The sequence below is a fragment of the Ahaetulla prasina genome, chromosome 16, assembly GCF_028640845.1.
Source record: "Ahaetulla prasina isolate Xishuangbanna chromosome 16, ASM2864084v1, whole genome shotgun sequence".
NCBI lineage: Eukaryota > Metazoa > Chordata > Lepidosauria > Squamata > Colubridae > Ahaetulla > Ahaetulla prasina.
In genome coordinates this window covers 5,590,573-5,606,570 of record NC_080554.1, presented here as the reverse complement: position 1 = coordinate 5,606,570, position 15,998 = coordinate 5,590,573, and the positions used below count along the sequence as shown (strand labels likewise).

The 15,998-nt window shown below is 48.4% G+C and overlaps 1 protein-coding gene across 2 annotated transcripts; it reads right to left on the bottom strand.

Annotated features, from left to right (window-relative positions):
* Positions 1–18: 18 nt before the first annotated feature.
* Positions 19–15,894, bottom strand: LOC131185970 (stomatin-like). 2 transcript variants are annotated; one of them, XM_058159085.1, is made up of 7 exons: positions 15,735–15,894; positions 8,018–8,121; positions 6,983–7,055; positions 6,136–6,218; positions 4,855–5,058; positions 3,810–3,944; positions 19–1,804 (listed from the first exon to the last, which is right to left on the bottom strand). In XM_058159085.1, the coding sequence occupies exons 2-7, from the start codon at positions 8,069–8,071 to the stop codon at positions 1,610–1,612; spliced, it is 744 nt and encodes a 247-aa protein (XP_058015068.1). In that variant the 5' UTR covers positions 8,072–8,121; positions 15,735–15,894; the 3' UTR covers positions 19–1,609. The 2 variants fall into 2 exon arrangements, with proteins under 2 accessions (XP_058015068.1, XP_058015067.1); XM_058159084.1 differs by lacking the exon at positions 15,735–15,894 and having other exon boundaries at positions 26–1,804; positions 6,136–6,191; positions 8,018–8,800.
* Between the last annotated feature and the right edge of the window lie 104 nt (positions 15,895–15,998).

Sequence of the window (15,998 nt, the reverse complement as noted above, 5' to 3'; positions counted from 1 at the left end):
AACCCAGCTCAGGGAACACCGAGGATTTTGCTCAGCCGGGTGACGGTTGGCAGCAGACTCAGGAGCCCCCAATGGTGCCCTGACACAGGTGAGCCTCTGGTAAATTGCATGCCATGGTTGCCATTCTGGAAAAACTGGTATATGTGCTTGTGGAAGTGCGGCACAGACCAGGATATAGGACAGGGTGGTGCTCGCTTTTACCCCTGGGTGCTAAGCCAGTCTCCGGTTCATTATTTAGGCTTAGCGTGAGAATCCAGCAATGGTGCCTTCCCATCGTTTTAAGTCGTGTGGCATCACTATTGCTGATTGGCGCTTTTATGGGGAACCACAGATTGAGCTGATTTGAAGGGCCTCTTTTTTAACAGCATAATAACAGAGTTGGTTGGAAGGGACTTTGGAGGTCTTCTAGTCCAGCCCCCTGCTCAGGCAGGAAACGCTATACCGTTTCAGACTTTGATACAACCACCTACTGAATTGGAGGGAGGGAAGGAAGAAAAGAGCCAAGTGTCAAAACTGGTTGTGTTTCTGTTGTTGAGTCACGGGCTTCTCTGTGTTGAAATCCGAAGTCACCCTTGTGCAAAGGTTGGAAATAAATAGATCTTGTACAATGCAGCCCACTACCACGCCGTGTGAAAGTCGATTTGTCAGTTGACCGCGTCAATTTGCACGAGTGGCAGGCTGGCATGCGTGCACACGCTTGTGAGCAGCTCTGCTTCTGAAAGTTGAACTGCGTGTGCGTGCAGTTCAACACTCTTGCAAGTTGAGCTGTCCACGTCAGCCCGCAACACATGTGGCCTGGTTCCCTTCTCTTCTTTCCTCCCCACAAGCCGCAAAGCTGGGGACTGCTGTTGTGCAACCGTCTGTTGTGGCCTGCCAGCTGTCAGCAGAGCTGGCGGCAGACTTGGACAATGAGGAGGTTGGGGAGGAACTTGGGCCAGTTCTGGAGTCTGGGGAAGGCTCTGATGGATGTTCTGCGTTGGATGCAGCGATAGATCCAGGGCCGTCCGACATTTCCCAGCCACCGGAGAGGCAGCTGCCTTTGGAGGCTGAGATGAGCGAGGAGGAGGAAGAACAGCTGGGGCCTGTTCCAGATCCACGTATGCGCAGAGCAGTTAAGAGAGGAGAATGACGGAGGAGTCAAGGAGTCGACTCGGGAAGCAAAACACACGTGGACGCTGAACGGCCCCTCCCTGGCTGGGGAAATCAATAGAAGGAAAGGGAAGTGGTGGTCGTAGGAGACAACCGTTCGTATTTCTGAGGATTTTGCTTATTGTGTTTCGTGCATCAAAGACTGCTTGCCAGAACTTAATTTGCAGCCTTTCTGGAGCCTGGCAATTATCGCAAGGGACTGATAAGGTCTGTTACTGCAGTTAACTCCTTGAAGGACCCTTGCCTGGACTTCTCGGTGGGTGAATGCCATTAATTCACAGGAGATAAATAAAGAAGTTTTTTGGTTTTTTTTAATGACCAGGAGTCTGTTTCTTGTTTCTCGGGCAGAACACCATCTCGGTGTAACATGCACGCGCATTTTTATTCGAAGGGCTTGGAGGAAAGACAGCAGCTGGTTGTCCCTTTTCTCTTTCCTTTTCTTTTTCTTCCTCCTCCCTCCTCAATGCTTCGGGGAGATAAAACTGTGCAAGATGTCCAAAGGGAGAGGGAAGATGATGGTGGAATTCTTCTCGGCGGCGATGCTGGTCAACGTCTGCAGGTAGCGGAGCTGGAGGGCGGCAGGGTTCTCGCAGATGATCGCGGCGGCTTTTTGCAAAGCCCGCGAGGCGTTCATTTCGCCCTCCGCTGCGATCACCTGAAAGGCAGGAGGCCATTTTTTTTAAAAAAATATTTTTTTAAAGCAGGTTTGTGGGATTGGCAGCACTGATTTCACTCTAACCGCTACGTTGAACCAGCCACAGCCGAGCTTAGGTTCACCATCTAGCATTGTTTTGCCTCGACCTCCCTCCTCTCCTCAGCCGGGCCCCTCCTGTCTACACCCAGGCCTGCTATCAGACTCCAAGTCTGATAATGAAGATGAACGGCCTGTCATGCCTCCAGCCCCTGGCCCTGGCCCCATGCCCGGACAGGATGTCAGGAATGAACAAACAAACTTCACTCATACGGCGTGTGTTCCTTTGGCTCAGCCATCAGAGGAAGTCAGCCACAGATTGGAATTACTCGGGCCTACTCCTTCTGACCCCTCCCTTTCTCAAACAGCAGAAGACAATTCAAAGTGGGAGGATCCTCGCTTCCGGAGATCTGAGAGGGGACGCCAGCAGAAGGAAGGGAGGGGCAGGCCTGGATAAATGCTGAGTCACGGAGCCACACCCCACAGCCTATATAAAGGACCTGCTTGTGACATTCCAACCTTGAGTCAAGCAAAGTCTCATCTCGTTTGCTGAAGTCACAACTTGGACTCCTGCCTGCAAAGCTGCAGAGGCTTCGTTGCCACGCTTGATACGGACTTCCTAGACCCGGTCGTCGGAGGGGGAGGGGGACACGACAAGCATGGTGTTCGAGCCCCCATGGCTGGTTGAGTTTAAACCCCCTCAGCTTTAAAGGTAAAGTTTCCCCTTGCGCATATTGTGCCAGTCCTGTAATGACGAACCTATGACACGTGTGCCACAGGTGGTACACGGAGCCATATCGGTGGGCACGCGAGTGTTGCCCTAACTCAGCTCCAGTGCGCATATGCGTGCCGGCCAGCTGGATATTGAGTCTTCCAGTCCTATCGGAAATCGGGAAACACACCGTGGTAGCTCAGGCTGGTAAGAAGCCTGTTATTAGAACACAGCAGCCTGCAATTACTGCAGGTTCGAGCCCGGCCCGAGGTTGACTCAGCCTTCCATCCTTTATAAGGTAGGTAAAATGAGGACCCAGATTGTTGGGGGCAATAAAGTTGACTTTGTATATAATATACAAATAGAATGAGACTATTGCCTTATACACTGTAAGCTGCCCTGAGTCTTCGGAGAAGGGCGGGATATAAATGTAAATAAAATAAAAAATAAAATTTCCAGCCTCAGGAGCGCCTCGGGGGGGGACGTTTTCACCCTCCCCAGGATCCAGAGGCTTTCTAGGAGCCTGGGAAGGGGGGAAAACGGGCCTACCGGGCCATCACGTGCCAAAAACAGGGGAGAGCATGGGGGGGTCACACGCACATACGTGGGAGGGCAGGGCGCATTGAATTATGGATGTGGGCATGCGCGCCCGCGACCCCCCCCCCGTTCTCCCCGCTTTTGGCACACAACGGCAAAAAGGTTAGCCATCACTGTGTTAGTCGTTCCTGACTCTAGGGGGCGGTGCTCATCTCCGTTTCAAAGCCGAAGAGCCAGCGCTGTCCGAAGACGTCTCCGTGGTCATGTGGCCGGCATGACTCAACGCCAAAGGCGCACGGAACGCTGTTCCCTTCCCACCAAAGGTGGTCCCTATTTTTTTCTACTCGCATTTTTGTACGTGCTTTCAAACTTCTAGGTTGGCAGAAGCTGGGACAAGTCACGGGAGCTCACCCCGTTACACGGCAGCACTAGGGATTCGAACCGCCGAGCTGCCAACCTTGTCAATCGACAAGCTCAACGTCTTAGCCGCTGAGCCACACGCGTCCTCTTATTAGGCACAAATTTTTGAATCCGAATGATTGTCTCCTCTCTCTTTCTTCTGTTCTCCCAAATGGGAGTTGTTAGATCTTCAGCATAACCCAAAGGGGGGAGAGGGGGCGGGCGGGAAGTGTGCCCAACTGGGAAATGGGCTCCACACCTTTTCCTAGACACACACACTCTGCACACACACAAAAAGATCAAATAAGCATTATTTCCCACCTTCGCCCTGGCTTCTCGAGCTGCTTCGGCTTCTGCCGCCATGGCTCTATGAAGCTGGACAGGTAATTTCACATCCTTGATCTCCACAAGCTCCACTTTGATTCCCCAGTTATCTGTGGCCTTGTCCAGGGTGGCCTTTAAAAGAAAAAAAGGAAAGAAAGAAGGAAAGAGAAAGAGAGAGAGAAAGAAAGAAAGAAAGAGAAAGAGGGAAGGAAGGAAAGAAAGAAAAGAAGAGGAAGGAAGGAAATAAAAAGGAAAGAGAAAGAGAGAGAGAAAGAGAAAGAGGGAAGGAAGGAAAGAAAGAAAAGAAGAGGAAGAAAGGAAAGAAAGAAGGAAAGAGAAAGAAAGAGAGAAAGAGAAAGAAAGAAAGAAAAGAAGGAAGGAAAGAAAGAAGGAAAGAGAAAGAAAGAGAAAGAGAAAGAAAGAGAAAGAAAGAAAGAGAAAGAGGGAAGGAAGGAAAGAGAAAAGAAGAGGAAGGAAGGAAAGAAAGAAGGAAAGAGAAAGAGAGAAAGAGAAAGAAAGAGAGAGAGAAAGAAAGAGGGGGGAGGGAAAGGGGAAAGGTCACTCCCTCACACAAGACCCATCACAAGACCCTCACCTGATGTGACCCTCTCATCACCTACTGACCACAGGAAGGCCTTAGATTAGCAGGACACTTACCTACCTACCTACCTACCTCTCTCTCCCACTCTCTCTCTCTCTCCCTCTCTCTCTCTCTCTCTCCCCTCCCCTCCGCCCCCATTATAAGCCCTTATAAGCAGAAGGACACCGACATCCCTTAAACTCCGCTGAAGACGTCACCCGGCCTGGTAATGAAACGTTGGGGAAACCAACCCACCCAACAAGCTCGGAGAACAAACCTCCTCCCTCATCCCAGACTCAACTACAGATATTCACCAACGTAGACCCACGTCCAGGAAACCGCCAAGGATCGGGCTCAACTGGGAAGGGACTTCGCCATTTCTGCACACCGCACCGAGATCTGACCTTGGTTTTGCTCCGAGTCCCTGTCAAAGAAGCTGCTGCGCCTGGGGCTTTCCCGAACCTGCATGCTTTGGGCGATCTCCTCTCGGTCGGAGAGAATCTGAGCCAGGTTCTTGGTTCCCAAGGCATTTCTCAAGGTGGTTTGAGCCAGGAGCCGAGTGGCCGGGTCCATGTAGAGGACGTTGGCGACGGAAAGGATGGCATTGTAAACCCGGTAATAAACGACGCCGTCTACCATGATCGTCACTGAATCTTTGGTGAGAATCTAGAAGAGGACGGCAGCGATGATGCGGGGGGGGGGGAAGCAAAAAGCATTTGCAGATAGTCCTCAGTTTATGACCGCAATGCAGCCCAAAATGTATGCTGGCAAGTGAGAAATTTGTTAAGTGAATTTGGCCCCATTTTCCTCACCACATTTCCTAAGTGAATCACTATCAGAAGGTCGCAGAAAGGGGGGGGGGCACGTGATCCCAGGACGCTACGACCGTCATAAATATGAGTCAGTTGCCAAGCTTTCGATTTTTTTTAATATTTTTATTTATACATTTTGTTTCCTTTAATAGACATAAGTGCTTAGTCAACAGTGTATTGTCTGAGTCCATTTACTTATACAAAACCATAGTATTTGTACTTGTAACAGTAATAATAATAACAATGGTAATAATAATGGTAATATTTGCTTATCTATAGTAATAATCTTATCTTATTTACTTTTGCACAACAATAGTCATTTATCTTCTAATTTCTACCTCTTTTATCCAGCCACAAGCGTCCGAATTTTGATCACGTGACTATATGGGGATGCTGCCACGGTCGTAAGGGTGAAAAATGGTCCTAAGTCACTTTTTTTCAGTGCAGTTGTAACTTTGAGCGGTCACTAAGAGAACCGTGGACCACCTGTACACCAAACGCAAGGCCGGCAGCTCTTCATCGGCAAGAATCTGGCTTTCTCTTAAGTCCGTGGAAGCCGCAAAACTTTGGCGGCCCTCAACAAAATAAAATAGAGAGATTTGCTTGGGAAGAAGGTGGTGTTCTCGACTTAACGATGGTTCATTTAGTGACCAAAGTTACAATGGGACTAAAAAAAAGTGGCTTATGATCATTTTTCACACTTATGATTGTTGCAGTGTTCAACCATCCTGGCGTCATGTTTTGTGGCCACCTGACGACAAAGTCCTTTGGACATGGTCCAAAGTCCATGTTGCTAGCTTAACCGCTGCAGTGATTCATTTAACAACTAGGTGGTAAAATGGTTAGTTAACAAGTGTCTCGTTTAGCAACGGCAATTCTGGTCTCAACTGTGGTCGTAAATTCGAGGACCGCCCAGTAAAAGGTAACTTACCTCTTGGGGCGCTATATCAAACGATATCGTTCGCATATCCACCGTGACCGCATGATCTAAGAGAGGCAAAATAAGATAGACTCCTGCGGGGGGGGGGAGGGAAATATACATATATATTAGGATCCTTAGACAGTGAGAAGTTCGAAGAACAAGATGGGGAAAATGAGGAGCCAGAAATTATAGCAGCAACGACAACGACAACAATGCAACAGTTAAAAAGTCTCAAAAGTGCTTTTTCAAAAGGCAACTGGACTGTTTCCTTTCTCTTTTCCAAGGAGGAGGAGGAGGAGGAGGAGGAGGAGGAGGAGGAGGAGGAGGAGGAGGAGGAGGAGGAGGAGGGATCCTTGAGTGGCTCAGACTGCTAAGACAGTCTGTTATTAACAGCAGCTGCTTGCAATTACTGCAGGTTCAAGTCCCACCAGGCCCAAGGTTGACTCAGTCTTCCATCCTTTATAAGGTAGGTAAAATGAGGACCCAGATTGTTGGGGGCACTAAGTTGACTTTGTATATAATATACAAATGGATGAAGACTATTGCTTGACATAGTGTAAGCTGCCCTGAGTCTTCGGAGAAGGGCGGGATATAAATGCAAATTTTTTTTAAAAAAAAAGAAGAAGAAGAAGAAGATATCATCCACCAATTTCTCCATCCATCCATCCATTCAAAACGAACACCCATATCTCAATAAAAAAACTGGGTATTTTCACTCCACTTTTTTGGTCGTCCTGTTAGCATTTGAAACCTAGGAAGTTGCCAATTCCTGTGGTTTGCTATCCAACACATTCCTTCCAAACAATCACAGAGCTAAAGGACTTTTTTTTTGGGGGGGGTGGCATACATAACTTACCGGGACCTTTGGACCCTCCTTTTTGTATATGGCCCAGCCTAAAAATGACCACACGTTGATATTGCATCACAACCTGGAATGGGAAGATAGACACAGTTTAAGCCCATCTTGGTACCTTCACTTTTCTGGCCCTATTAGTGCTGCTTGTATAATGTTCAATGCAGCCTGATCTGTATGGCAGAATAAGTTTCATCGAGGGAGGGAGGGAGGAAAGGAGGGAGGGAGGAGAGAGATAAGGGAAGGAAGGAGATGGGAAGAGAAAGGGAGGGAAGGAGAGAGGGAGGAAGGAAGGAAAGAAGGAGAGAGATGAAGGAAAGAAGATGGGAAGAGAAAGGTGGGGAGGAGAGAGGAAGGAAGGAAGGAAGGAAAGAAGGAAAGAGATGGGAAGGAAAGAGATAAGGAAGGAGATGGGAAGAAGGAAGGAAGGGAAGGAGAGAGAGAGGGAGGGAGGAAAAAAGGAAAGAAAGAAGGAGAGAGATGAAGGAAGGAAGATGGGAAGAGAAAGGTGGGGAGGAGAGAGGAAGGAAGGAAGGAAAGAAGGAAAGAGATGGGAAGGAAAGAGAGAAGGAAGGAGATGGGAAGAAGGAAGGAAGGAGATGGGAAGAGAAAGGGAGGGAAGGAGAGAGGAAGGAAGGAAGGAAAGAAAGAAAGAAGGAGAGATGAAGGAAGGAAGATGGGAAGAGAAAGGTGGGGAGGAGAGAGGAAGGAAGGAAGGAAAGCAAGAAAAAGATGGGAAGGAAAAAGGGAAGGAAGGAGATGGGAAGAGAAAGGGAGGGAAGGAGAGAGGGAGGAAGGAAGAAAGGAAAGAAAGAAGGAGAGAGATGAAGGAAGGAAGATGGGAAGAGAAAGGTGGGGAGGAGAGAGGGAGGAAGGAAGGAAAGAAGGAAAGGAAAGAGATGGGAAGGAAGAAGGAAGGAAGGAGATAGAAAGAGAAAGGGAGGGAAGGACGGAGCGAAGGAGGGAGGAAAGACATGGGAAGGAAGAAAGGAGAGAAGGAAATAGATGGGAAGAAGGACTCCAAGGATCTATCATTACCTCTATGCACATCCAGATGGTGATGGGGAAGGTTAAAATTACAAAAATATACATTAGGATAATGAGGATCCATTCACACACGCTGTAGTTTTCCTCAAAGTTCCCTGAAAGGGGGAAAAAGAAAAAAAACGGAACGTAAAACTGTCAGCCCCATCCTATGGTTTTGCTTTGAACAATAACTACATGCCCGCCCTAGGGAGAAATAATAATAATAATAATAATAATAATAATAATAATAATAATAATAATAATAATAATAACAACCACCACTCAAAAACCATTGCAATACAGCATTAGCTGAGATTCAACCAAACTAAGGGAATGCGAGATGTTTGGTGTGAATCAGGCCAAGCCGTTTTGAAAGAAATTCCATTCTGCTAGAACATAAAAATACATTTTGCCTCTTTCAACAACGAGGCAGCTCATTTTTTTTTCATTTTTTTTTTTGTAGTTACCTACAATAGAAGAATGGATATTGAAAGTTACTAATTTGGCTGAGATGGCTAAAATCTCAGCTTTTTTGAAAGAAAATACGCAGGAAAGATATTTAATTGAATGGAAAAAAATGGATTGATTATTTACAAAACAGATATCAGATTAAGAGATATCAGATTGCCTTTGAATAATTAGGAAGTATTATTTTATGTAATGTGGGGGGGTTGGGAAATGAAAAGATTTGGATGAGGTTAATTGGATTAGAAGGGAAAATTTTACTTTATGTTTGGTTTATGTATAACAATACCTTGTGATTGACCCGGGAAGCGGGGGGGGGGGAAGGGGGGGGAAAGGGAGGGGAAATGGGGAAAAAATGTTTTTGTTTCTTAAAACTTTTTCAATTAAAAAAAAACCAAAAAACAACGAGGCAGAATTTCCTCTCCTGCGTTAGCTCTGGAACGGTTAATATTAAAAAGAAAAACAAAGAACGGGGACATTAATGTCCTTTTTAGTCTTATTTCTGCTCATGCAATGAGCGTCTCCATATTTTCTTCTCCCTTTTTCTCCTTTCGAGCCACTCAGCCTGCAGACGCTGCCCTGCCGTTTTCTTGGCAGCAGTTCAGATGCGGTTCGCCATTGCCTGCTTCCTAGGGCTGAGAGGAAGTGACTGGCCTAAGCAAGGTGCTGCCTTGGGGATCTAGGGCAAGACTAGAACTCCCAGGCTCCTGGTTTCTAGCCTGAGGGGGAAGCGGTGGGAGACGAAACCGCTGACACCAAACCGGTTCAGCGTGTTTTATTATTCACTTCCTTGCCTGCAAATTTGTCGCAAGCTTGCAAGTTTCTACCCTGTGTTGTTGCTTCATCCAGTTTCATGGAAAAAGCCACCACCTGGTGAGCTACGTGGCTACGTGGCTACGTTTGTGCGACATGCTTAAACCCAGCGACTTGATTTCCGCCCCCCACCCCCCCAACAACTCTAGTGTTTTTCCCCAAGTGCAGGAAAACACCCCGATTAAAATTTTCCCTCCTCAAATCTGGTTTTACTGCAGTTGAGACGTGTTTCCTGGCTTCTGTGACTTCTCGTGCACGCCAGTTCATTTTGAAATATACAGTAGTGGCCAAAATTGTGGAAACCTTTTGGGGAAAAGTGTATTTTTGAGGTTTGATGGCTAATAACACCACTTTTTTGGGGAGAGTTTCAAGATAATCCTATCCCACTGTTGGAATGGCCTGGGAATAGCCCAGACCTTCACCCAATGGAAAATCTATGGAGCCAACTAAAGAAGTGACCCAGCAATAAAACCCAGTTAATAGAAGCCATTGTTCAATCTTGGTTTCACATTAGAACAGGTGCAGAACTCAAAGACTTGGTTCACTCCATGGGAAGATGTTGTAAGGCCGTCATTCGTGCTAAAGGTTACACAATGAAGTATTAACCGATATGGTGATCATTTTCATATATCTCGTTTTTTCTACAGTGATCATTATTGTATATCTCCTTTTTTTCTATGTATTCCACTTTTCTTTTTTTCTACTGTAGCTGCTATTCTAATAGCAAATCCTTCGTAAAAGTCATTGCTACATTCTTGATTAAATTATCTTAACATTGATGTATAATTTTATGGTACTATTCCAGTGGTGGGTTTCAATTTTTTTTACTACTGGTTCTGTGGGTGTGGCTTGGTGGGCTTGGTGGGGCGTGGTGGGCACAGCTTGGTGGGCGCGGCAGGGGAAGGTTATTGCAAAATCCCCATTCCCACCCCACTCCAGGGGAAGGATATTGCAAAACCCCCATTCCCTCTCCGCTCCTAGGGGAAGGATACTGCAAAATCTCCGTTCCCACCCCACTCTGGGGCCAGCCAGCGGTGGTATTTGCCAGTTCTTCGAGCTATTCAAAATTTCCGCTACCAGTTCTCCAGAACCTGTCAGAACCTGCTGGATTTCACCCCTGGTTCAAACGCTTCTTTTATTCAAATAAGAGATTATATTTAATTTTGTCTCTAGTTCGAAATTGCTCCCGGATTTTGTGTTTGCAATGAGAACAAAAAAGAAAAGAAATGAAACTTTGATTGATTGATTATTCCTACCATTTGATCTGAAGCAAGGAACAACTTGCCTGCAGAAGTTGTGAATGCTCCAACACTGGAAATTTTTAAGAAAATGTTGGATAACCATCTGACTGAAATGGTGTAGGGTTTCCTGCCAGGGCAGGGGGTTGGACTAGAAGGCCTCCAAGGTCCCTTCCAATTCTGTTATTCTTATTCTTATTAATTGATGTAAGAACTAGCTGAAAGAAATATCCTCGGGCAGTGTAAGAATTACAGAAATAAAATAATAAATAACGGTGAAGAAGGTGGGTGTATTTTTACAGTTCCGGATGCACTCTGTGTATGCTCAGAGGGCTTTCTTAGCGGCAGTACCCGAGGGGTCCCAATGGAATCGGCCAAGCGTGCACCCCCCAAAAAACCTGTTAGCCTATCCTTGGAGATCCCCGCGAGTGGCGGCGCTCTGCACTGGCTCAGGAGCTCGCCGCGCCCAATCCTCAGGTTAGGCAGCTGCGATCTGGAAGTCTAGGCAGCTAGTAAAGATAAGAGGAGTGGGGGCAAAAGGGAGACCCCAGGCGGATCGGTGGGTCTCACCGTCCAAATTCAGAGCGTCTGGGTTCCTCCGGATGCCTCTTTCCACGTCGCCCATGAGACCCACTGCGCTGTTGCCCAGGGTGGCGGCGGGCGGGCGGGATGGGCAGCAACCGAAAAGGGTGCCACGCGCGGGATTCCCCACGCTGCCAGTTGCGGCTCCATCGCTCGCGCGGCGCGGATCACAACCGCCGCGGCGCTCCGCTCTGGTGGCCAAAAGCCTGCGGGCGATTCGTCCGGGTGAATGCGTTCACACGAGCCGTCCAGCCGCCTCGGGCTTTGAGTAGCGACGATGTGCTCGCTCCTTCCTTCCTTCTTACCTCTTTCCTTTCTTATCTTCCTTCCTTCCTTCCCATGTCTTTCCTTCCTTCCTTCCTTATCTTCCTTCCTTCCCATATCTCTCCCCTTCTTCCCTTCCTTCCTCCCTCTCTCCTTCCCTCCCTTTCTCTTCCCATCTCCTTCCTTCCTTCCTTCCTTCCTTCCTTCCTTCCTTCCTTCCTTCCTTCCTTCTTCCTACCTCTTTCCTTTCTTATCTTCCTTCCTTCCCATGTCTTTCCTTCCTTCCTTTCTTATCTTCCTTCCTTCCCATATCTCTCCCCTTCTTCCTTCCTCCCTCTCTCCTTCCCTCCCTTTCTCTTCCCATCTCCTTCCTTCCTTCCTTCTTCCTTCTTCCTACCTCTTTCCTTTCTTATCTTCCTTCCTTCCCATGTCTTTCCTTCCTTCCTTCCTTCTTCCTACCTCTTCCTTTCTTATCTTCCTTCCTTCCCATGTCTTTCCTTCCTTCCTTCCTTCCTTATCTTCCTTCCTTCCCATATCTCTCCCCTTCTTCCCTCCCTTCCTCCCTCTCTCCTTCCCTCCCTTTCTCTTCCCATCTCCTTCCTTCCTTCTTCCTTCCTTCCTTCCTTCTTCCTACCTCTTTCCTTTCTTATCTTCCTTCCTTCCCATCTCTTTTCTTCCTTCCTTTTCTTCCTTCCTTTCCATATCTCTCCCCTTCTTCCCTTCCTTCCTCCCTCTCTCCTTCCCTCCCTTTCTCTTCCCATCTCCTTCCTTCCTTCCTTCTTCCTTCTTCCTACCTCTTTCCTTTCTTATCTCTTCCCATGTCTTTCCTTCCTTCCTTCCTTCTTCCTACCTCTTTCCTTTCTTATCTTCCTTCCTTCCCATGTCTTTCCTTCCTTCCTTCCTTTCTTATCTTCCTTCCTTCCCATATCTCTCCCCTTCTTCCCTTCCTTCCTCCCTCTCTTCTTCCCTCCCTTTCTCTTCCCATCTCCTTCCTTCCTTCCTTCCTTCTTCCTTCTTCCTACCTCTTTCCTTTCTTATCTTCCTTCCTTCCCATGTCTTTCCTTCCTTCCTTCCTTCTTCCTACCTCTTTCCTTTCTTATCTTCCTTCCTTCCCATGTCTTTCCTTCCTTCCTTCCTTTCTTATCTTCCTTCCTTCCCATATCTCTCCCCTTCTTCCCTTCCTTCCTCCCTCTCTCCTTCCCATGTCCTCCTTCCCTCTTCTCTTCTTCCTTCCTTCCCATGTCCACCCTCCCTCCCTTTCTCTTCCCATATTTTAGGCAGGAGCAAACTCTTCCACAGGGAAGACCAACAAGGGGAGGAAAGAGGGGGAGGGGAGAAAGAGGGAGGGGAGAAAGAGGGGGATGGGAAGAAAAAGGGGGAGGGGAGAAAGAGGGGGAGGGAAGAAAAAGGGGGAGGGAAGAAGGTGACGGGAGGAAAGAGGTGGAGGGGAGAAAGAGGGAGGGAAGAAAGAGGGGGAGGGGAGGGAAGAGGGGGAGGGGAGAAAGAGGGAGGGGAGAAAGAAAGAGGGGGAGGGGAGGGAAGAGGGGGAGGGATTTAACTGCCTGGTTAAATATGATTTGAACTGGTCGGAACCGGTTTGAACCGGTTTGAACCGGTCGGAACCGGTTTGAAGCTGTTTGAACCGGTCGAAACCAGTTTGAACCAGTTTGAACCGGTCGGAACCAGTCAAAACCAGTTTGAACCAGTTTGAACCGGTCAAAACTGGTCGGAACCGGTTTGAACCGGTCGAAACCAGTTTGAACCGGTCGAAACCAGTTTGAACCGGTTTGAACCGGTCGGAACTGGTCGGAACTGGTCGAAACCAGTTTGAGCCGGTTTGAACCGGTCGGAACCAGTTTGAGCCGGTTTGAACCGGTCGGAACCGGTTTGAACCGGTCGAAACCAGTTTGAACCGGTTTGAACCGGTCGGAACCGGTTTGAACCAGTCAAAACCGGTTTGAACCGGTCGAAACCACTTTGAGCCGGTTTGAACCGGTCGGAACCGGTTTGAACCGGTCGAAACCAGTTTGAACCGGTTTGAACCGGTCAAAACCGGTTTGAACCGGTTTGAACCGGTCGAAACCGGTTTGAACCGGTTTGAACCGGTCGGAACCGGTTTGAACCGGTCAAAACCGGTTTGAACCGGTCAAAACCAGTTTGAACCAGTTTGAACCAGTCGGAACCGGTTTGAACCGGTCAAAACCAGTTTGAACCGGTTTGAACCGGTCAAAACCAGTTTGAACCGGTTTGAACCGGTCGGAACCGGTTTGAACCGGTCAAAACCGGTTTGAACCGGTCGAAACCGGTTTGAACTGGTTTGAACTGGTCGGAACCGGTTTGAACCGGTCAAAACCGGTTTGAACCGGTCGAAACCGGTTTGAACTGGTTTGAACTGGTCGGAACCGGTTTGAACCGGTCAAAACCGGTTTGAACCGGTCGAAACCAGTTTGAACCGGTTTGAACCGGTCAAAACCGGTTTGAACCGGTCGAAACCAGTTTGAACCGGTTTGAACCGGTCGAAACCGGTTTGAACCGGTTTGAACCGGTCGGAACCGGTTTGAACCGGTCGAAACCAGTTTGAACCGGTTTGAACCGGTCAAAACTGGTTTGAACCGGTTTGAACCGGTCGGAACCGGTTTGAACCGGTTTGAACCGGTTTGAACCGGTCGAAACCAGTTTGAACCGGTTTGAACCGGTCGGAACCGGTTTGAACCGGTCGAAACCAGTTTGAGCCGGTTTGAACCGGTCGGAACCGGTTTGAACCGGTCAAAACCGGTTTGAACCGGTCGAAACCGGTTTGAACTGGTTTGAACTGGTCGGAACCGGTTTGAACCGGTCAAAACCGGTTTGAACCGGTCAAAACCAGTTTGAACCAGTTTGAACCAGTCGGAACCGGTTTGAACCGGTCAAAACCAGTTTGAACCGGTTTGAACCGGTCAAAACCAGTTTGAACCGGTTTGAACCGGTCGGAACCGGTTTGAACCGGTCAAAACCGGTTTGAACCGGTCGAAACCGGTTTGAACTGGTTTGAACTGGTCGGAACCGGTTTGAACCGGTCAAAACCGGTTTGAACCGGTCGAAACCGGTTTGAACTGGTTTGAACTGGTCGGAACCGGTTTGAACCGGTCAAAACCGGTTTGAACCGGTCGAAACCAGTTTGAACCGGTTTGAACCGGTCAAAACCGGTTTGAACCGGTCGAAACCAGTTTGAACCGGTTTGAACCGGTCGAAACCGGTTTGAACCGGTTTGAACCGGTCGGAACCGGTTTGAACCGGTCGAAACCAGTTTGAACCGGTTTGAACCGGTCAAAACTGGTTTGAACCGGTTTGAACCGGTCGGAACCGGTTTGAACCGGTTTGAACCGGTCGAAACCAGTTTGAACCGGTTTGAACCGGTCGGAACCGGTTTGAACCGGTCGAAACCAGTTTGAGCCGGTTTGAACCGGTCGGAACCGGTTTGAACCGGTCAAAACCGGTTTGAACCGGTCGGAACCGGTTTGAACCGGTCGGAACCGGTTTGAACCAGTCAAAACCACTTTGAGCCGGTTTGAACCGGTCGGAACCGGTTTGAACCGGTCGAAACCAGTTTGAACCGGTTTGAACCGGTCAAAACCGGTTTGAACCGGTTTGAACCGGTCGAAACCAGTTTGAACCGGTTTGAACCGGTCGGAACCGGTTTGAACCGGTCGAAACCAGTTTGAGCCGGTTTGAACCGGTCGGAACCGGTTTGAACCGGTCAAAACCGGTTTGAACCGGTCGAAACCGGTTTGAACTGGTTTGAACTGGTCGGAACCGGTTTGAACCGGTCAAAACCGGTTTGAACCGGTCGAAACCAGTTTGAACCGGTTTGAACCGGTCAAAACCGGTTTGAACCGGTTTGAACCGGTCAAAACTGGTTTGAACCGGTTTGAACCGGTCAAAACCGGTTTGAACCGGACGAAACCAGTTTGAACCGGTTTGAACCGGTCGGAACCGGTTTGAACCGGTCGAAACCAGTTTGAACCGGTCGGAACCGGTTTGAACCAGTCAAAACCAGTTTGAACCGGTTTGAACTGGTCGGAACCGGTTTGAACCGGTCAAAACCGGTTTGAACCGGTTTGAACCGGTCGGAACCGGTCGGAACCGGTTTGAACCGGTCGAAACCAGTTTGAACCGGTCGGAACCGGTTTGAACCGGTCGAAACCAGTTTGAACCGGTCGAAACCAGTTTGAACCGGTCAAAACCAGTTTGAACCAGTTTGAACCGGTCGGAACCGGTTTGAACCGGTCGGAACCAGTCGAAACTGGTTTGAACCGGTCGGAACCGGTTGAAACCGGTCTGGACAACTCTAGAGATGATTGGCCCCTCCCATAAGGCTTAAAACTGACCGGCAATGATGTTTGTTCCGTCTTGGGCCTGGGTGACAACACCCAGGCAATGCACTGCATAAAGAAAGATGGAATCAGGTGAAATGCTCCGGGTTCTCCCCAGATATGGCGATCCGGTAGCGATCTTGGCCGGTAGCGAACTGGTAAGGAAGGCGAGTAGATGGAATGTTTATCTTTGTACTTGAAAAATAAAATAATATAATGAAAGCTCTGCAAGGAAACTACCAAGATCAGAGAGAACCGAGGCCTCTCAAAATATCTTCC